The sequence below is a fragment of the Carassius carassius genome, chromosome 18 (assembly GCF_963082965.1).
Source record: "Carassius carassius chromosome 18, fCarCar2.1, whole genome shotgun sequence".
Classification (NCBI taxonomy): Eukaryota; Metazoa; Chordata; class Actinopteri; order Cypriniformes; family Cyprinidae; genus Carassius; species Carassius carassius.
The window spans coordinates 24657807-24674936 of NC_081772.1; the positions used below are offsets into that span (position 1 = coordinate 24657807).

The window sequence follows — 17130 nt, forward strand, 5'->3', positions numbered from 1 at the left end:
AAAATAAACAAGCTCTCACAGCAGACAATGGGCAAAATTAATGTGCAAATGTATGCAAGAAATTAAAAGGCAGAATTAGGCAGGCAAATGAGGAAGCTACTCTCTCGGATTGTTGGAATTATGAATAATTGCGACAAATTCGGCTGCTTCTGATATGACTTTTTGGTGTAAACAAAGGCTTAATTGAGGAAAATCATAGGTGAATGTGAACGGTTTTGAATTTGCTTTTATAGCATTTCATAAGTTTACAATCAACTCACAGGAAGCTTCTTTGAGGGTACAACAGGAAGTTATCAAGCTCTCTTAGTCATCACTCCTTTCCAAGGTTGACATGGGCGTTTTACTTCACCAGGCCAATGACAGTTTGTCAAAGTGGGCAGGCTCTCACAACAGTCTTAGCTCCTCGAGTACCGCCTGTGGGTGGACCAGCAACTCTGATTCCACCATCAGCAGGGTGTTTCATCTCAGTACTGATGCCTTTCAAAAGTAAAAGGTAGGACTGATATCTCTCCTCATGTTTTGATTGACTGTGTGAGCTAACAAACTCATTATTGCAGTAGCAGTTGTCTCAGAACAGATCGGAAGAATGAACATTAGAGGAGATGAAAAAAACCTGTCTCTCCGTACCTTGGACTGGGAAGAGGTGTCGTGGAATTCCCCGGAGATTGTGAGATGCAGGTTTGTTTTGATGTGGTGCTTGACAGACCTTAGAAGTGCTCACAACACGGTAAACCAGAGAAAAGGAGAGCCTGTTTTATATGCATTTGTACGGAACACCAGTATATACCATACTGCTCTGTTGAGAATTCATCGTCATTGTGTGTCCAGACAACACAACCTCACAGCAATTTGTTACTATTTTATGTTTCGATGATTGGTTGGCTAATTCATATGAATATAAACAATCTCATTTGTATACTTTTGTACAATGAACTTACACCCTATTGACATTTAGCTTTAGAAGTGGGGTTAGAGGAGGAGCTTCTTAAAATCTTTCTCAAAATCTTAGAATCAACACCTTGTAAAATTCACACATACAAAAAATGAGTATATATAAATATATATATATATATATATATATATATATTCACAAATCTGCACCCCTAACCTCAATCCTTTACCTAACCCTTACTGGGGTATTCAAGCACAGAGATTGTAGACATATCCAAGAATTCAGAAAGAATTGGGACATAGCTCACATTCAAGGATCTCTAAAAAATATTACAGGTGCATATCAAAAAATTACAATATCATGGAAAAGGTCTTTATTTTTTGTAATTTAATTTAAAAAAGCTAACTCTCTTATATTCTAGATTCATTGCACACAAACTGAAATATTTCAAGAGTTGTTTTTGTTTTAATTCTGATGGTTACGACTTACCGCTTAGGAAAATAAAAAAAAATCTTAAAATATGACAATTTTCAATTTTGAGCTTGATTAGTTTGATTAATTTTGAGTATAAATACTCAGAATATACAACCACAATTATGGAAAAGACTACTGACTTGACAGTTGTCCAGAAGACAATCATCAACACCCTTGACAAGAAGGATAAGAAACAGAAGGTCATTGCTGAACGGGCTGGCTGTTCACAGAGTGCTGTATCAAAATATATTCATAGAAAGTTGACTGGAAGGAAAAAGTGTGGTAGGAAAAGGTGTACAAGCAACAGGGATGACCACAGACTTTGGAAGATTGTCAGGAAAAGAAGATTCAAGAACTTGGGAGAGCTTCACAAGAAGTGGACTGAAGCCGGAGTCAGTGCATCAAGAGTCACCACACGCCGACGTCTTCAGGAAAAGGGCTAAAGCTGTCACATTCCTAGAACCAAGCCACTCCTGAACCAGAAAAAATGTCAGAAGTATCTCCCCTGGGGTAAGGAGAAAAATAACTAGACTGTTGCTCAGTGGTCCAGAGTCCTCTTTTCAGATGAAAATAAATTTTGCGTTTCATTTGGAAATCAAGGTCTGGAGTCTGGAAGAAGACTCGAGAGGCACAGAATCCAAAGTCCAGTGTCAAGTTTCTGAAGTCAGAGATGATTTGAGTGCCGTGACGTCTGCTGGTGTTGCTCCATTGTGTTTTATCAAGGCAAAAGTCAATGCAGCCATCTACCAGGAGATTTTGGAGCACTTTATGCTTCCATCTGCTGACAAGCTTTATGGAGATGCTGATTTCATTTTGCAGCAGGACTTTAGCACCTGCCCACAGTACCAAAACCACTTCCAAGTGGTTTGCTGACCATAATATTACTGTGCTTGATTGGCCAGCCAACTCATCTGACCTGAACCTCATAGAGAATCTATGGAGTATTGTGAAGAGGAAGATAAGTAACATCTGACCAAGCAATACAGAGGAGCTGAAGACCGCTATCAAAGCAGCCTGAGCTTCAAAAATACCTCAGCACTGCCACAGGCTGATTGCCTCCTTGCCAAGCCGCATTGAAGCAGTAATTTGTGCAAAAGGAGCCCCAACCAAGTATTTAGTGCATAATTAAACCTGCTTTGGAGATCTTGAACATTTCTGTTTTGTAAATCTTTTTTTAATCTTTTTATGAGAATATATTCACATTATTTGAGATACTGAATTTTTTATTTTCATAATCTGAAAGTCATAACCATCAGAATTAAAACAAAAATCTAGAAACTCTATAAAAATTTCAGTTTGTGTGCAATGAATCTAGAATATAAGAAATGTTACTTTTTTAATTAAATTACAAAAAATAAAGCACTTTTCCATGATATTCAATTTTTTTAAGATGCACCTGTATGTTTGCCAGGATGTAAGTTCAGAAGTACAAATTAAAATGCCATTATATGTAAAAAATGTATTCACAAAAGATTTCTGCTGTAAACATTTTTTTAAAGTGATTTTTAAGATGTTTTTTCCAGCTGATTCATACACTTAACATCTTTCAAACTTTTTCAAAACAGTAAAAATATCTAAGCATCCTCACTATAGTAACATACTGTTTCAAATACTGTAATCAAAGAAAAATCACAACAGTTTAAGAATATTCTCTTATTTTGTTTCTTAGTGACAATAGTATGAAGTAGTTCATTTATAGGAAATCTTCTTTTTTTTCTGTGTGCAGTATATGGCCAAATTTCCTTCAAGTTCAGTATGATGTACATTAATATACAATCACAAACTAATATAATTAATAAACATGGATTTCCCTTTTGGAAGACACTATATGACTCCCTGTATGTTCTTAGTGTTTATCTAGAGAATAAAGCAGTTTAGAAATGTGGCCTCTTTACATAAAGAGAGAAAACAAATTGACTAACTGTTTGTATCTGCTATAAAAGACAGATTCAAAGGGTCTATTAGGCATGACGTTTGAAGGGGCTCTCACTTTGAAGCACAAAGGCTTATGGGAGCGGACATAAACCCCTGCTGTGAAGTGAGACTTAAAGTACCTCAGTGCCAGTGAATTTAGAGAGTCACACTGCTTCCTGTAAGGATGAGCTGCTCATTCTCACCTCTCCATTCCTTATTCAGAACTGAGTGAAAACTTTGTAAGAGCTAGATGGCAATTAACAGAGTGTTAATGAATTCTGTTTCATTATCCATGAATCAACAGCTTGTGTTAATTACGACCAGAACAGGCTCTTCACTTCCACAGCTCCCCAGAGACAAAAAACACACTCAGTTCATACCTGGAGCCACAGGTGGTCCTCAGACGAAATGATGTCCTCACTCAGTTTTACTCGATTTACCTTCATCATGGAACAAGAGCCTTTGAACCTGATTGAAAATGTGTGAAAAGATGTGTGTCTGGAATACATAACTACTATGCTATGGGAAATAGTTACTGCCACTCTTTTCTTTTAATGCAGTACAAAGTGTACATGAGATAACTTTGTGTGCAAATTCTCTTCATATTAATTCTTGATCAATAAACATGGATAAGACTGTAAATCGTGTAAGTTAGCAGAACTCAGAAAAATGATGTTATCTTTAACATCCAATTTAATCTCATAATATTCAAGATCAAGTTAGTAGAACTTTAAATATAGATTTTGTAATAAACAAGCAAGTTAGCTGCGCATACCTTTAAATGCTGAGCAAGCTAACTCATAATTTTTTGGGACACATCTCTTAATTAATGAATACAGGTTTGTCGGTCAGACCCATTGTCTCAGATGTATAAAATCAAGCACCTAGCCATGCAGTCTCCATTTACAAATATTTGTGGGGAAAAAGGGGTCTTTCTGAAGAGCTCAGTAAAGTCAAGTGTGGTGCCATGATTGGATGCCACTTTTGCAATAAGTGAGTTTATGCAATTTCATCCTTATTATTCTATGGTCAACTGTAAGTGATATTATTGCAAAGTAGAAGAATTTAGGAACAGCAGCAACTGTGGAAGACCACGTAAAAGTTACAGAGCAAGGTCACAAGTGCTAATGTGCATGGTGCATTAAAGCAGCCAATGCTCTTCTGATTCCAGAGCTGAAAGATAAAACTTCCAATGGAATGAATATCAGCACAGAAACTGTGCAGCGGGAGCTTCATGGAATGGATTTCCATGGCTACATAGCTTCATGTGAGCCTCATCAAGTACGATGATAAGCATTGGATGGAGTCATGTAAAGGATGCCACCACAGGACTCTGGAGCAATGGAAACTTGATCTGTGGAGTATCAAATCATGCTTCTCTGATTGGCAATATGATGGGTGAGTCTGGGTTTGGCAGATGCCAGGAGAACATTACCTGCCTGTCTGCATTGTGCCAACTGTTAAGTTTGGATGAAAAGGGATAATGGTATGGGGCTCTTTTTCAGAAGTTGGGATAGGCTTCTTAATTCCAGTAAAGGGAAATATTAATGTTTCCAATATTGTGAGAACAGTTTGGGGAAGACCCAGTTTGACATTTGGATTGACATCTAGTGGTGTCAAGGTAACCGCCATTAAGCTAACAGGTTTTCAATTACCAATGCAGTTGAAGAAACACTAATTACACACAACTGTGATTAATTTGTGCCACACATACATTTTTTTAGATAAAGCAGGTAGTATCTGGCTGTTTTTTTTTTTGTGTGTAGCAAAAACAAGGAAGGGCATAAAGGATGGCAGGTAGGAGGGCAGACAGATGGCCAGGGTGTTGACAACAGAGGGAGGAGCAATAAAGGGATCATGAGGAGCCAGGGGAGTCCCAGACCACAGCCAACATGAAAACCCATGGTGGAGCCGATTGGAGGGAGAAGCCATGGTGGAGGAAGGGCTGACGTCTCCAGGGGGCCGACCGACAGTGGCGGAACAGGTGGGAGAGGAGCCCGGGGTGGAGATGGAGGACCGTAGAGCCAGGACGACAGGGAGGATCCAGAGGGTCAAGGTAGAGCAGATGGCTCAGGCAACCGATGAGTAGGTGGTGATCCAGAAGGCCGCAGTGTAGCTGGAGCGACAGAGGACCAAGGTGGATCTGGAGGAAGGGAGGAGACCAACGGAGCCAGTGGGATGGATCTACAAGGCGCAGCTGGAGGAGTGGAGTCCTGAGGCAATGGCGGGACGACGACTGATCAAGCCAGAGCTAGAGGGATGAGGGAGCCCAGTGGGGCTGGTGGACTGACGGGCCACAGTGGAGAGGAGAGAACTAAGAGCGATAGTGCAGCCTCTAGGTCAATGGGCTGAGGCAGAATCTGGGCCTCAGTGGCTGGAGGCAGAGAGAAGGGATCCTCAAGCCATGACACCAATGGAAACTGGCAGACCCGCGGCAAAACCACACCACTGATAGTGGGCTGAGGGTGAGCAGAGGGGCAGACAGGAGACAGCAGAGGCAATGGCGAAGACTGATGAAGAGGTGGTAGGAGAGGCAGAGTGGGTAATGGTTCATGACAGTCTGGAGTCTCTGGAATGGTGTGTACTGCCCACACACAACATATGGCTACTCCCAGCACTATGAGCACTAGGGACAGTGAAACGACCTCCATGGTCGTAATGGGGCAGACAGACTGTTCAGGGCAGATAGACAGTTCAGACAGTTCAGGGCAGATAAACAGTTCAGACAGTTCAGGGCAGATAAACAGTTCGGGCACAACCTCCATGGACATGACAGGGCAAACAGACTGTTCAGGGCAGATGAGCAGTTCAAAAACAGCCTCCTTCAGTTGATGGGGCTTTCCTCCACACCCTCGCTCTCCATTTTATAATCCTCTATGGCTTCATCATGCACCTGGTCAGACATTCCATGATACTCTTGGTCCGATACTCAGCTCTGTTGCTCTGTAAGGCGATGGCTCATTGGTCGTCGTGGGCTTTGGTTCTCCATCTGTGGTGGGCTCTGGCTGTTGCTCTGCACAGCAGGGTGGTGTTTGGCTGGGCTCTGGGTCAGGAGTAGGGCTGGTGAGTTCCTCATCATCATGAAAAATGATGAACGGGGATCCACTTCTCACCAGTATCCACTCCACAAAGGTCTGCAAGCAGTGTTGAGGCTCGCATTGTAGAACATGTAAAGGCAGTTGTCCGGGTAGCTGGTGTAATGGACTTCCTCCTAAGAAGAGTCTTTTATGGTCCTCAAGAGTGTGCTCCCCCTGCTTCAGCAGGAGGAGGAGGAATTCAGTACACTGGGTCATAATACACAAAAGAAACTTTCAAAAACTGAAAATAAATAGGGGGGACTAGCCATTTAACTTTTTGGCCAGTTATTCTGTCACACTCACTGATGGGAGATGAAATGCATAACGCAGGAGTTGACTAATGCACAGTCTTTAGTAATAATCCACAGAAGAACAGAAAGGAAATCCAGGAAGACAGGCAACCAACACAGTGTACACATAAACAAAAAATAACCAGCCACTGAGAGAACTAAACAAGGAGTATTTATACAAACTTTCATGTTTCTCACCCCTGGAGTCAATTGATGTATAAGCCTAAAATTCATGTCCATGTTATTTGACAACTACCACAAAACAAACTAATCTGGATGGTGTGAACTAGTGTATCATTATTATTATATTATTATTACATAGCAATATGATTTATTCCAGTACTATACAAGACTATGAACAGTAACATGCAAACAAACAATTTTTCAAAATCATCAAATGAATAATCAGCCCATAACACTTTAATACTTCAGAGCTTTTAAGGGCACTGATTATAATACAAATATTATTGTAACAAAGCACATGAATGAAATGTGAAAAATGCAATAGATTTGAATGGAATTATTGCAACAGAGCATAAGATGTATATGTATTTGAAGTGTTTTAGCAATCATTTGGAAATTCCTCAGTTCCAAAGGGTTTGACATATTTACAGTGCAAGTCTTTACATTAAAACACTTAATGTTTCAATGTTTCAATGTTAAGAGCTGTACATGTCATTATCACTGAATGTGGGGCCCATTGTGAAGTGATGAAGAACCTTTTTTTCTATAGTCTGAATAGTAACCATTATTATTGTGTACAAGCCTTGGGAGAGGCAACATACTTTAGCATATGCAAATCATCAACCCTGAGATTTCTGACTTTTCTATTGGCTATTGAAATCTCTACGCAAATATTATAGGGGAGAAACGTCTAAAAACTAATTTGTTTTAAGGAGGACAAGAGAAACCTCTTAGCAGAAGGTCAAATGTCACTATGCGATCTGCCTTTTTTTTTAAATGCAGCATTTGTCCGACCAGCTGATCCAAAACATTTCAAAAAGTCACTTTGTCCAACAAAACATTTGTGTCCCGTCGTTATTTTTCAAATGCAAAAAGAAGTTGCTAATTTCCTCAGTGCTCTTTCTAGACAGTGCAGGTTTAATTGCTAATTGTTAACTGGGAATGAATGCATTTGCATATTAATTAGGGAGGCCATTTACATTTTTAATTTGCTGCCTTCAAAGGGGGTGAGATAAAAGGTTGCACAATTTTAAATAATTTATGCTTCACGGCTGAAAAGAATCTGAAAAGAAGTGCTCAGCTGATTTTAACCCCTGAGAGCTTTTACAGAAAAATGCTCTCCAAAAATTGTTTTTACAAATCTAATTAAACGGAAGAAAGCTCTGAACGGACAGGAACAGAGAGATACCCAGCAGTTGCAGCAAGAGCAAGACGGTGTGCATTTAAGATCTCTGTCTTCCATTAAGACTTACTTTTTATTTCTGTTAACTTGGATGTGGTAATGAAATATACAGTAAAGTCACTTTTTACTGTAACTCAGAGGCGGGTACAAATCTACCTGACATATTTTTATGTAAGAAACATTTTAATTGGCCAACAGAATGAAAAAGATTAGATCATAATACTGAATTGAGTTTTAACAATGAAGGAGGCCAATTGTACCACTTGACAAATAAGTCATGTTTCACATGAATAAATAATCCCGTTTTATCTCAGACTGCATATATATCAAACTAATAATATCATTGCTTTAATAGTTAGTGAATCATTTTTGTACTATTATGCAATATTTAGTTGTTTAGATGTACATAAAAAAGTGGGACCTGCATTATAATTATAGAAAAATATATATTAATCAGCTGATAAGTCAAGAACAGCTTCACGGCTTCAACATTCAGTTTCAGTTCAGTAATTCTTTTAATTCATAACATGTTGATATTACTTGAGCTGTACAGTACTTAAGCAGAAGAATTGAATACACCAGACAACCGTTTTTGTGGTAATGTATCAGTGAAATGATCACATTTCTTTTTCACAGTCAGAGAGAAAACATTACTGTGCATGTGCTGAATAAATGTCATCACTCTTAACTGATCTGTGATTGAAAAACTTTTGCAGTTGCCCTGTTCTAAATTTGCCCTTGTTCTTTCAGACTCACTCCAGTACGATTGAGCGTTTTCATGTTAAATGATAAAGAGTGTTTGCTTCTCAATGTCTAATATAAAAGAGAACCTAAATAAAAGACTTCAGATCATGAAGATATGCTGTTTCCATGACAACCCTGTGTAAATCTTTTGTTGTTGTTGTTTTCAATTATATTTAAATTCACTGGATTTTTTATATGTGCAACGTATGGGGGCCTGCTTTTAGCACAACCTCTTTAAACTATGTGTGACAGTATTATCTGTGACACAAGCCTTGTGGCCCGCAGCGCACATTGTGATTTTTTTTTACTCTTTTTTTGTAACCCTGATTCTAATTACACACCCCAGATGAACCGAGAAAGTCGAACACGTCGTCATTGTCTGTTTGGCATTTGGTCTTTGTGCCTATGCACTTAAATTACATCCTGACAATCCCAACATGCATTAGAGGACAGAGAGAGAGAGAGAATGTGTGCAAGAAAGTGAAACTTGTCTGACATCCCTCTACCAGGCAACTTGCTTAAAAAAAAAAAGAATCCCACAGAACTTCCTGTTCACTGATCGTGTGAAGAAAGTTAACATTCCATTGAACGTCTGAAATTAAAAGTCTCTGCAGTCAGATTTATTCTCTCAGGACCTGAAATCAAGTGAACCAACTCTTTTCAGCTACTATTGACTAGAGTGAACGAGGGGTGCCCACTTGATTGAATAATTGACTTTCTGGCGTGCTCTATGTTTAAGAAGGAAAAGACGACATCCTTCGGCTGTAATGATTGTAATTACTGCAGTGACTGGTCATGTCAAATATGACACTGAAAGGACTGTTATTAACCTTTATTATCCAGCTAGAGAAATTTGAAAAAGCCGGCGAGAGGTTCGGGTGTCTCAGCTGAACGCGTGGATGAACTGATCCGAGATCAGCTCCCTGTTGCTGATGTTCAGCAGCTGATTAATTGACTGTGTAGTCTGATTCACTGAGCTGTCCATGCTATTGATTCTTAATGTTCTCTTCATCCTTTAATCAAGCATCACTGACAATCAGCCCTGCAGAGACTCGAGAATGGGTTTATCATGACCCAGACGTCAATATGTTCCGATATTTATTTGCACAGCAAACCAGAGATCAGGTGACATGACTTCACAACAAATAAAACTACAAATGTAATCATTAATGAGCCATTTTTTGTCACAAATAATAAGAACTTTGAGTTACATGAAACACCAACCAGTAAAATTTACCCCAAATGTTGTCCCAATTAGTCAAACACAGCTGTCAGTATTTGTCTCTTTTATTATTATTATTTTGAAGATTATTGCTGTAATGCTAAGGGTTCCCAGCATGCTGTTAGAGGATTAATGTTTTGCTCTGTGATGACGTTTCATACTTTTGTTATGGTTTTGTCATTATTGTAAGTTATTTGAATTGTTACTATGTTAAGAGTTTTGAATCTATTTTCACTCAGAAACTGCTAGTTAATTACAAAGATAACATTTAATTAAATAAAATTTTGAAGTAGAAAAAACTGAAACACTATTTTCCTGTAATATGAACTGTAATAATCTTCATTTTATTTACAGCTTTGGAAAATAATTTTTATATATATATATATATATATATATATATATATATATATATATATATATACTGTACATACATACAACCAAAGCACCATTCGAGCTCTTGATGCATTTCAGTAGAATAGTGCCACACTTTGATAGCTGTGCTTATTTGCATATTCAGTCACAAAACATCACAAAATTCATCCAATCCACTGATAATATGGATTGGTACAGTTTTTCCACCAAAATGATGTCACTTTCTAAAAGATGATATCATTAAGCAACATGAGTTTAGTTAAAGAAAAAAATCCTTCACACTAATTACCAATTCAAAAAATATTTCTAAGAAAATAAGTTTTGTTGAAAATATTTCAATCAGAGGGACACCTGGGTTATGTATTAAAAAACTGGGGCAATGGAAACATCTGCTTAAAACCAGTGTAGTAGAATTATTTAAAATTCACCCCTGTTTTTAATTATCTTAAAAATAAAAAGTAATTTCATTTATATTTAACGCCTAAACTCTGGAATAACCTACCTAATATTTTTGGGATCTAGATCTAAATCTAGATTAAAGACCCATCTCTTTAACCTGGCTTACACATAACATAATAATATGCTTTTAATATCCAAATCCGTTAAAGGATTTTTAGGCTGCATTAATTAGGTAAACCGGAACCGGGAACACTTCCCATAATACCCGATGTACTTGCTACATCATTAGAAGAATGGCATCTACGCTAATATTAGTCTGTTTCTCTCTTGTTCCGAGGTCATCGTAGCCACCAGATCCAGTCTGTATCCAGATCAGAGGGTCACTGCAGTCACCCGGATCCAGTAAGTATCCAGACCAGATGGTGGATCAGCACCTAGAAAGGACCTCTACAGCCCTGAAAGACAGCGGATTTATAAATGTATAAAATATGTATATGTATTTTGTATTTAAAAGTGGTTTTAATGTTTTATCCAGTATTTAGGCCTGTATATTTAAGAGTGGTGATCCTGCTAACGTAATTAACTATACCTAGACCTATCAGAGTATTCTACCGGTTGTTTCTAAAGTAATTGAAAAGGTTGTTTGAAGTCAGTTAGTAGAGCATTTAAATCATGGTCCTTTTCCATAACATCGTATGCAGTTTGGATTTAGGGTAAATCACTCTGCGGAGACAGGAAAACTGTTATTTTGTTGAACAAATTAAATCCAGTCTTGATAGGGAAGGTGTTGCTGGTGCTGTCTTCCTTGATTTTAAAAAGGCTTTTGATACCACTAATCATAATGTTCTTTTATCTATATTATCAAGGTTTAATTTTTCTACTAATACATTAACATGGATGGAGTCATACTTAGATTTAAGAAAACAATGTACAAGAATTAATGATGCATGCTCACAATTCCTTGACTGTAATATTGGAGTCCCACAGGGGTCGATTCTTGGACCAATTTTGTTCAGTTTATACATTAATGATCTGCCTACAGTTTGTCCAGAGGTCCAGGTTCAAATATATGCAGATGATAAAGGTTGTTTATACTCATAATAGGACTGCTATCAAACTAACTGCTGCATTGAACAAAGTCTCAGATTGGCTATGTCATTCTTGTCTTACTCTTAATGTGAGTATAACTGTAGGAATGTTTTTTTCGACCAAGAAAGTTCATGAGTGTTGTCCAGATATTCTAGTTAAAGGGGAGGTAATAAATATTGTTGAACATTTTAAATATTTGGGTATGATTATGGATTCTAACTTAAATTTTTATAAAACACATTAAAAATGTATCTAAAAGTACGAGAGCAAGTTTGATGCTCTTCAGAAATAGTAGGCACCAATTGCCTGTGGCTGCTGCTAAGCTCTTTATGCATACAATGATCTTTCCTCATTTATCTTACTGTGCTACAAGTTGGTCTCATATAAGTAAAACTACGTTAAAACCATTATACTTATATTATTTATATATTCAACTACATTTAAGAAAACAGTTTTTGGACAATCAGCTTTTTCAGTTAGAGCAGCAGAAAGATGGAATTAAATACCTGTTTATATTAGAGAGTGTACAACACTTAGTATTTTTAAAACCACGCTTAACGTATGGCTTAAGGAAAACCAGATATGTGATCATTGACTTGTATTTGTAATCTAATGTAGTATGATGTGATATTGTATGTGTTATATGTATTGTATTGTTTGTCACTTTATATTGTAATTTTGTAACTGCGTACTGCCCAGGGACTGCAGATGCAAATTAGCTTTTTATATGCTAAACTCTGGCACAACACTGTTGTTGTGCGTTGTCCCTGTACAAATAAATAAATAAATAAATGTTGTTCAACATATATAGGCCTATGATGGGGACATAAAAGCATGTGGTGGTGGAGGGCTGCTAAAATCACTAGTGTATTTCTGTGGTGTTTCACAGACCATGTTGTGTCCATGCCAAGAACTTTAATTATAATTTCTCATAAAGCCCTGCCATGCTCAGAAACACCTGAAGAGCAGACGTCACAGCACCTAGGATATTGTTATTCAAATATTTCCTCATCAGGGCTAACAAAGGTCAATTTGCATGCCATTTTAAAATAGTATCCAGCACTTAAGCAGGTGCTTGCCCCTGACTGAAAACCACTCAAAAAGCAAACGTCTAGTATTTTTCGTTACTGGCAATGATTTAGGTGTTAGAAACATTTTATTTATTTATTAAAGTTAAAGAAGGTCCATTTTTCTTTTGAATCTCATGTGAACATGAAAAGAAGGTCGCATTGCCTGATTGTATGAAGTCATAAAAGCTGCCCTTCAACAGAACTGACAACGAAAACAACAGCGACGCCTGCCGGTGTTTCTGTTAAAACACGGGCACTGCACACTGATCGCTAATAAATGAAAACAATCATTTTATCCATCTATCCAGGACATAAGTGAGACTAAGCTAGTAGCTGTTGGAATTCTATAAAATGAAACCCGTTTAACGGAAAATTTTATGAAAAATAAACTAAATAACATTAGGCTACCTCCTTGTGTAGCCTACATCAACTTTCTTTCCTTGCGTTCATCTGTGGTAAAGAAGTGTCTTCAGATTCATTCCCTGAACAAAAAACGAGGATAAAAAAAGACAAACGTTAATTGTTTTGGGTGAACTGTTCTTTAGAAAGTCTTGGGCATACAGATGCGATGCAAAATAAACATGGCACGTGAACCAATCCATTTGTGCCTTTATTTAGTTTCAGTGAGATTCAAAAACCCATCCCTTACGAAAAATAACCATAAACCATAGTAAAACTGTAGTAACCCATGGTTTTTTGGCGTGTTGACTACCATTTGTAGAACCACAGATTAACTACAAATACCATGGTTAAACTATGGTTAATTTAGCAAAACCATGGTTAATTTTCGTAAGGGATATAACATGCATTTAACTAGCAACAAATAGTTATGGCTAAATTTGAAAAAAATCTCTCTAATCCAGGCCTCTGCTGGAGTAACTTACTGATACATCTTCTTCCTCCAGCATTTCTTTGCTCTCATTAAAAGCCTGGATGTCTCAGTGAAACAGTACAATGTGTTTTTAACTTCTGAAGGTTTTGATCTGAATGAGACTGATAGACAGCCTTTTCATTTCACGAACATGGCATCGCACTTTGAACACAGCAATGTTTTAGTGTGAGTACTTCGTTAACGTGAAGGTTATGCTTTTATCACCTGCACTGGAGCCGTCAGCGAGGAACAGAATGATAACAGATAGACAGCCTTACTGGAAAATGAAAAAACAAAACTTGCAAGCAACAGAATGAGTGAAGCATTGAGGTACTGAGCCCTTAACAACACTTCAGAGACTGAGAAGTAAAGCATGCAGCTACTTGTGATGCCATGTATGAGTTGGTCCTGCTGTACAATGTTACCAGTTAAAAGCAAACTAATGCCCTTAATATGCTGTCCAGGTAATAACACATCTATAACAGTTTGGGTAAACAAAATTGTTCCATTTGATTTTTTTTTTTTTTTTTTTTTAAGGATATAGCAAGTTTCCTACTGTAAATATGTTTACTTTGTTTTTACTTTGGAAAGGGTTTTTGGTTTTTAAGAGAAATAATTAATGATATGATGTTAAATAATATAAATATTTTAAAAAATGTCACGTATTTTACCCTTTCAAAATGCTTTTGTTCCATAATAATACTATGCAATCTAGATATGCTTAAAATGCTTACGTTTTTATCAAGTAACCGATAAATCTGCACTAAAACACTGTAGAGTAGGATTGAACACAGCTTTAGAAGCCAACAACGTCTTATGGGAAGCATTTTTTCCTCTCTTTTAATGAGAGAGAAACTGAGATCAGATATAAATATATTCAAAATAATAAAAAGTATTTTAGTGTAGAAAACATTATCTCTGATTTGCCGAGTTTTGTTTGGGAATTTGTAAAAGTCAGTCATTACCTTAACCTCGACTTAAAATACTATTTTATATTAATGTGTCCTTGTTACATTTCCTGTAGTAATAACAGTAAATTATATGTAATTACAATCAACTAACGCGACCTTAAATAAATAGAAAGTACATGTTGCAAATTACTGTTGATCAGTATTAATTGTGTAATTACACTGTAACAAGGACAGACGAAGTTTCCCACTGCCCAGGTCAAGCATAAAAGTGAATAAGCAAGTATATTGGCAATTAAATCATAAATATGTAGTGTGATTCGCTGAACAAGCTTGTATGTGGGCATACTGGAATTTGTTTTAAAATACTTTTGTCTAAAATATTAGCCATGAAATCAGAATTATATGGTTAAAAATATTTAAAGTTAAAAAAAAGTAGTCTTTAACCATATGTGACCCTGGACCACAAAACCAGTCTGGGGTATATTTGTAACAATAATCAAAAAATGCCAAAAATCATTAGCATATTATGTTATGTTGCATGAAGATATTTTGTAAAATTCTAAGTTTTTAGATTTTTTTGCACCCTCAGATTCCAGATTTTCAAATAGTTGTATCTCCATAAACCATACATCAAGGGAAAGCTTATTTATTCAGATAATGTATAAATCTTAATTTCGAGAAATTGGCACTTAAGACTGTGGTCCAGGGACACATATATCTTAAGTATGGTTGGGCTATTTAATGCTTTTCAGTTTTTGCAGGGTGATTGAGGAAAAACTTAATGGAAAAATTATTCAACATTTATATTATCAACAATATATATATATATATATATATATATATTTGTTTAAAATGTGTGCACTGTGAAAAGCACTGCATTAGAATAATCACGCTATTGTTACGAGACAACACAAATAAACCAATCACAGTGATTTCTCTTTGCAACAACGTAGACTTTTATTGGTGAAAAAGTACAATACCGTATCCTTACAAATAAGCGTATGAAAGAACATTGCAAGGCCATAGGAGGCGTTTCACAGGAGTGAATCTGTGCTGTGATCACAATGTTCCTGGGGCGGCAGCTTTACCCTTAAACACCAATCCACAGAGTCGAAGACCAACAACACAGAGTAAGAAAAGTTTGTACACATTTCAGAAATCAACAAAATCACTCTCCTGCCCCAATAAACCATCATTCGTTTAAACTTAAATCAGTCTTTCATATTTTTACATCCATATCCTGAAAATCAGGTCAACAGTAACGAGATGACCTGTCTTTTTAATCACATTAATAATTCGAAACGCACCTTTGATTCCACATTAGGAAAATCCCAGCATATAACAAGAAAACTAAGCTGTTTAATGCAAATAAAAGGTTCAATATTGTCGTCTCTATTTTAATGAATATATATATATATTTTTTTTTTTTTTTTTATATTTTAATGAATATATATATATATATATATATATACACACACATGTGGCAAAACAAGCCTAAATGAACGGCCAGCACTGTTCTCCTCGGAGCATGCTGGGAATACTAGCTATTCCACTCCTAATAACGCCCATAATTAATGCCCTGCTAAGACAGCGGAGCGAAACGATGGCGTTTACACTAATCTGAGACTGATTTGGTTAAATTACAGCTGCATTAGTGAGCTAGAATCCTCTGGATGAGCTAGCTATGTCCTCCGCTGTGCATTTTCCACGTCAGATTAGTACTGTCAATAGTTCACGCGGATTCAGAGCATCTCCAGCTACGGAGCACGCTTTGATGCTCATCTACACCTTCAGCTCTGTACAGTATGGTGGATTGGTCTCCAATGGACCATCTGTGCCCTGGAACATAATTACATGCCTCTTTACCGATTTACAAAAGAAAGGGGGGTGGGGGGTGGGACATAAAGCATCACCGTCTTTCAGGTCAAAACAGAAGGATGATAGGATTTACAAAGCATGTGCACCAAATCACACAAACACCTTTAATCACATTGAGGTTTTTGGGTATGACATCTCTTTCTTTTCCACTGGTGAGGGGGAGAGGGCACAGGGAAGTTTGTGGAAGAACAGAGCTGCCCCCTTGTGGAGAGCCGAGTTACACATGGGCAGGAAACGAAGGGACTTCCACCTCCTGAGGACCAGAGACTGGCCAAAGATTGAGTCGCTTCTACCTGCTGAGTCTCAGCTTGATGGAGTTCTTGACCACAGGGATGGGGTGGGACGGGAGGAGCGGGACGTCCGACAGATCAGTGTTAGAGCTTATCTGTGGAACATTAACATCACATTAAACCTCATTTAAATTCAGTTTGCACTAATGAAGTACTTACAAATCATTTGCAAACTATTAGTTTATAGTTACTTCATAGTTTATAAACTGTAGTCGATATATTAAGGCTGCATTTACACTGCAGGTCTTGATGCCCAAATCCGATTTTCTGA

At 37.3% G+C, this 17130-nt stretch overlaps 1 protein-coding gene across 2 annotated transcripts in view; it reads right to left on the reverse strand.

The window, feature by feature from the left end:
* Nucleotides 1-15623: 15623 nt before the first annotated feature.
* The window catches only part of LOC132092729 (poly(A) polymerase type 3-like), a 28775-nt gene continuing 27268 nt past the window's right edge, over nt 15624-17130 (reverse strand). For both annotated transcript variants that reach the window (XM_059499088.1, XM_059499087.1), the window contains exon 23: nt 15624-16954. In XM_059499088.1, coding sequence (XP_059355071.1) covers nt 16859-16954 — 96 coding nt within the window. In that variant the 3' untranslated portion in view covers nt 15624-16858. The remainder of the gene's footprint in view (nt 16955-17130) is intronic.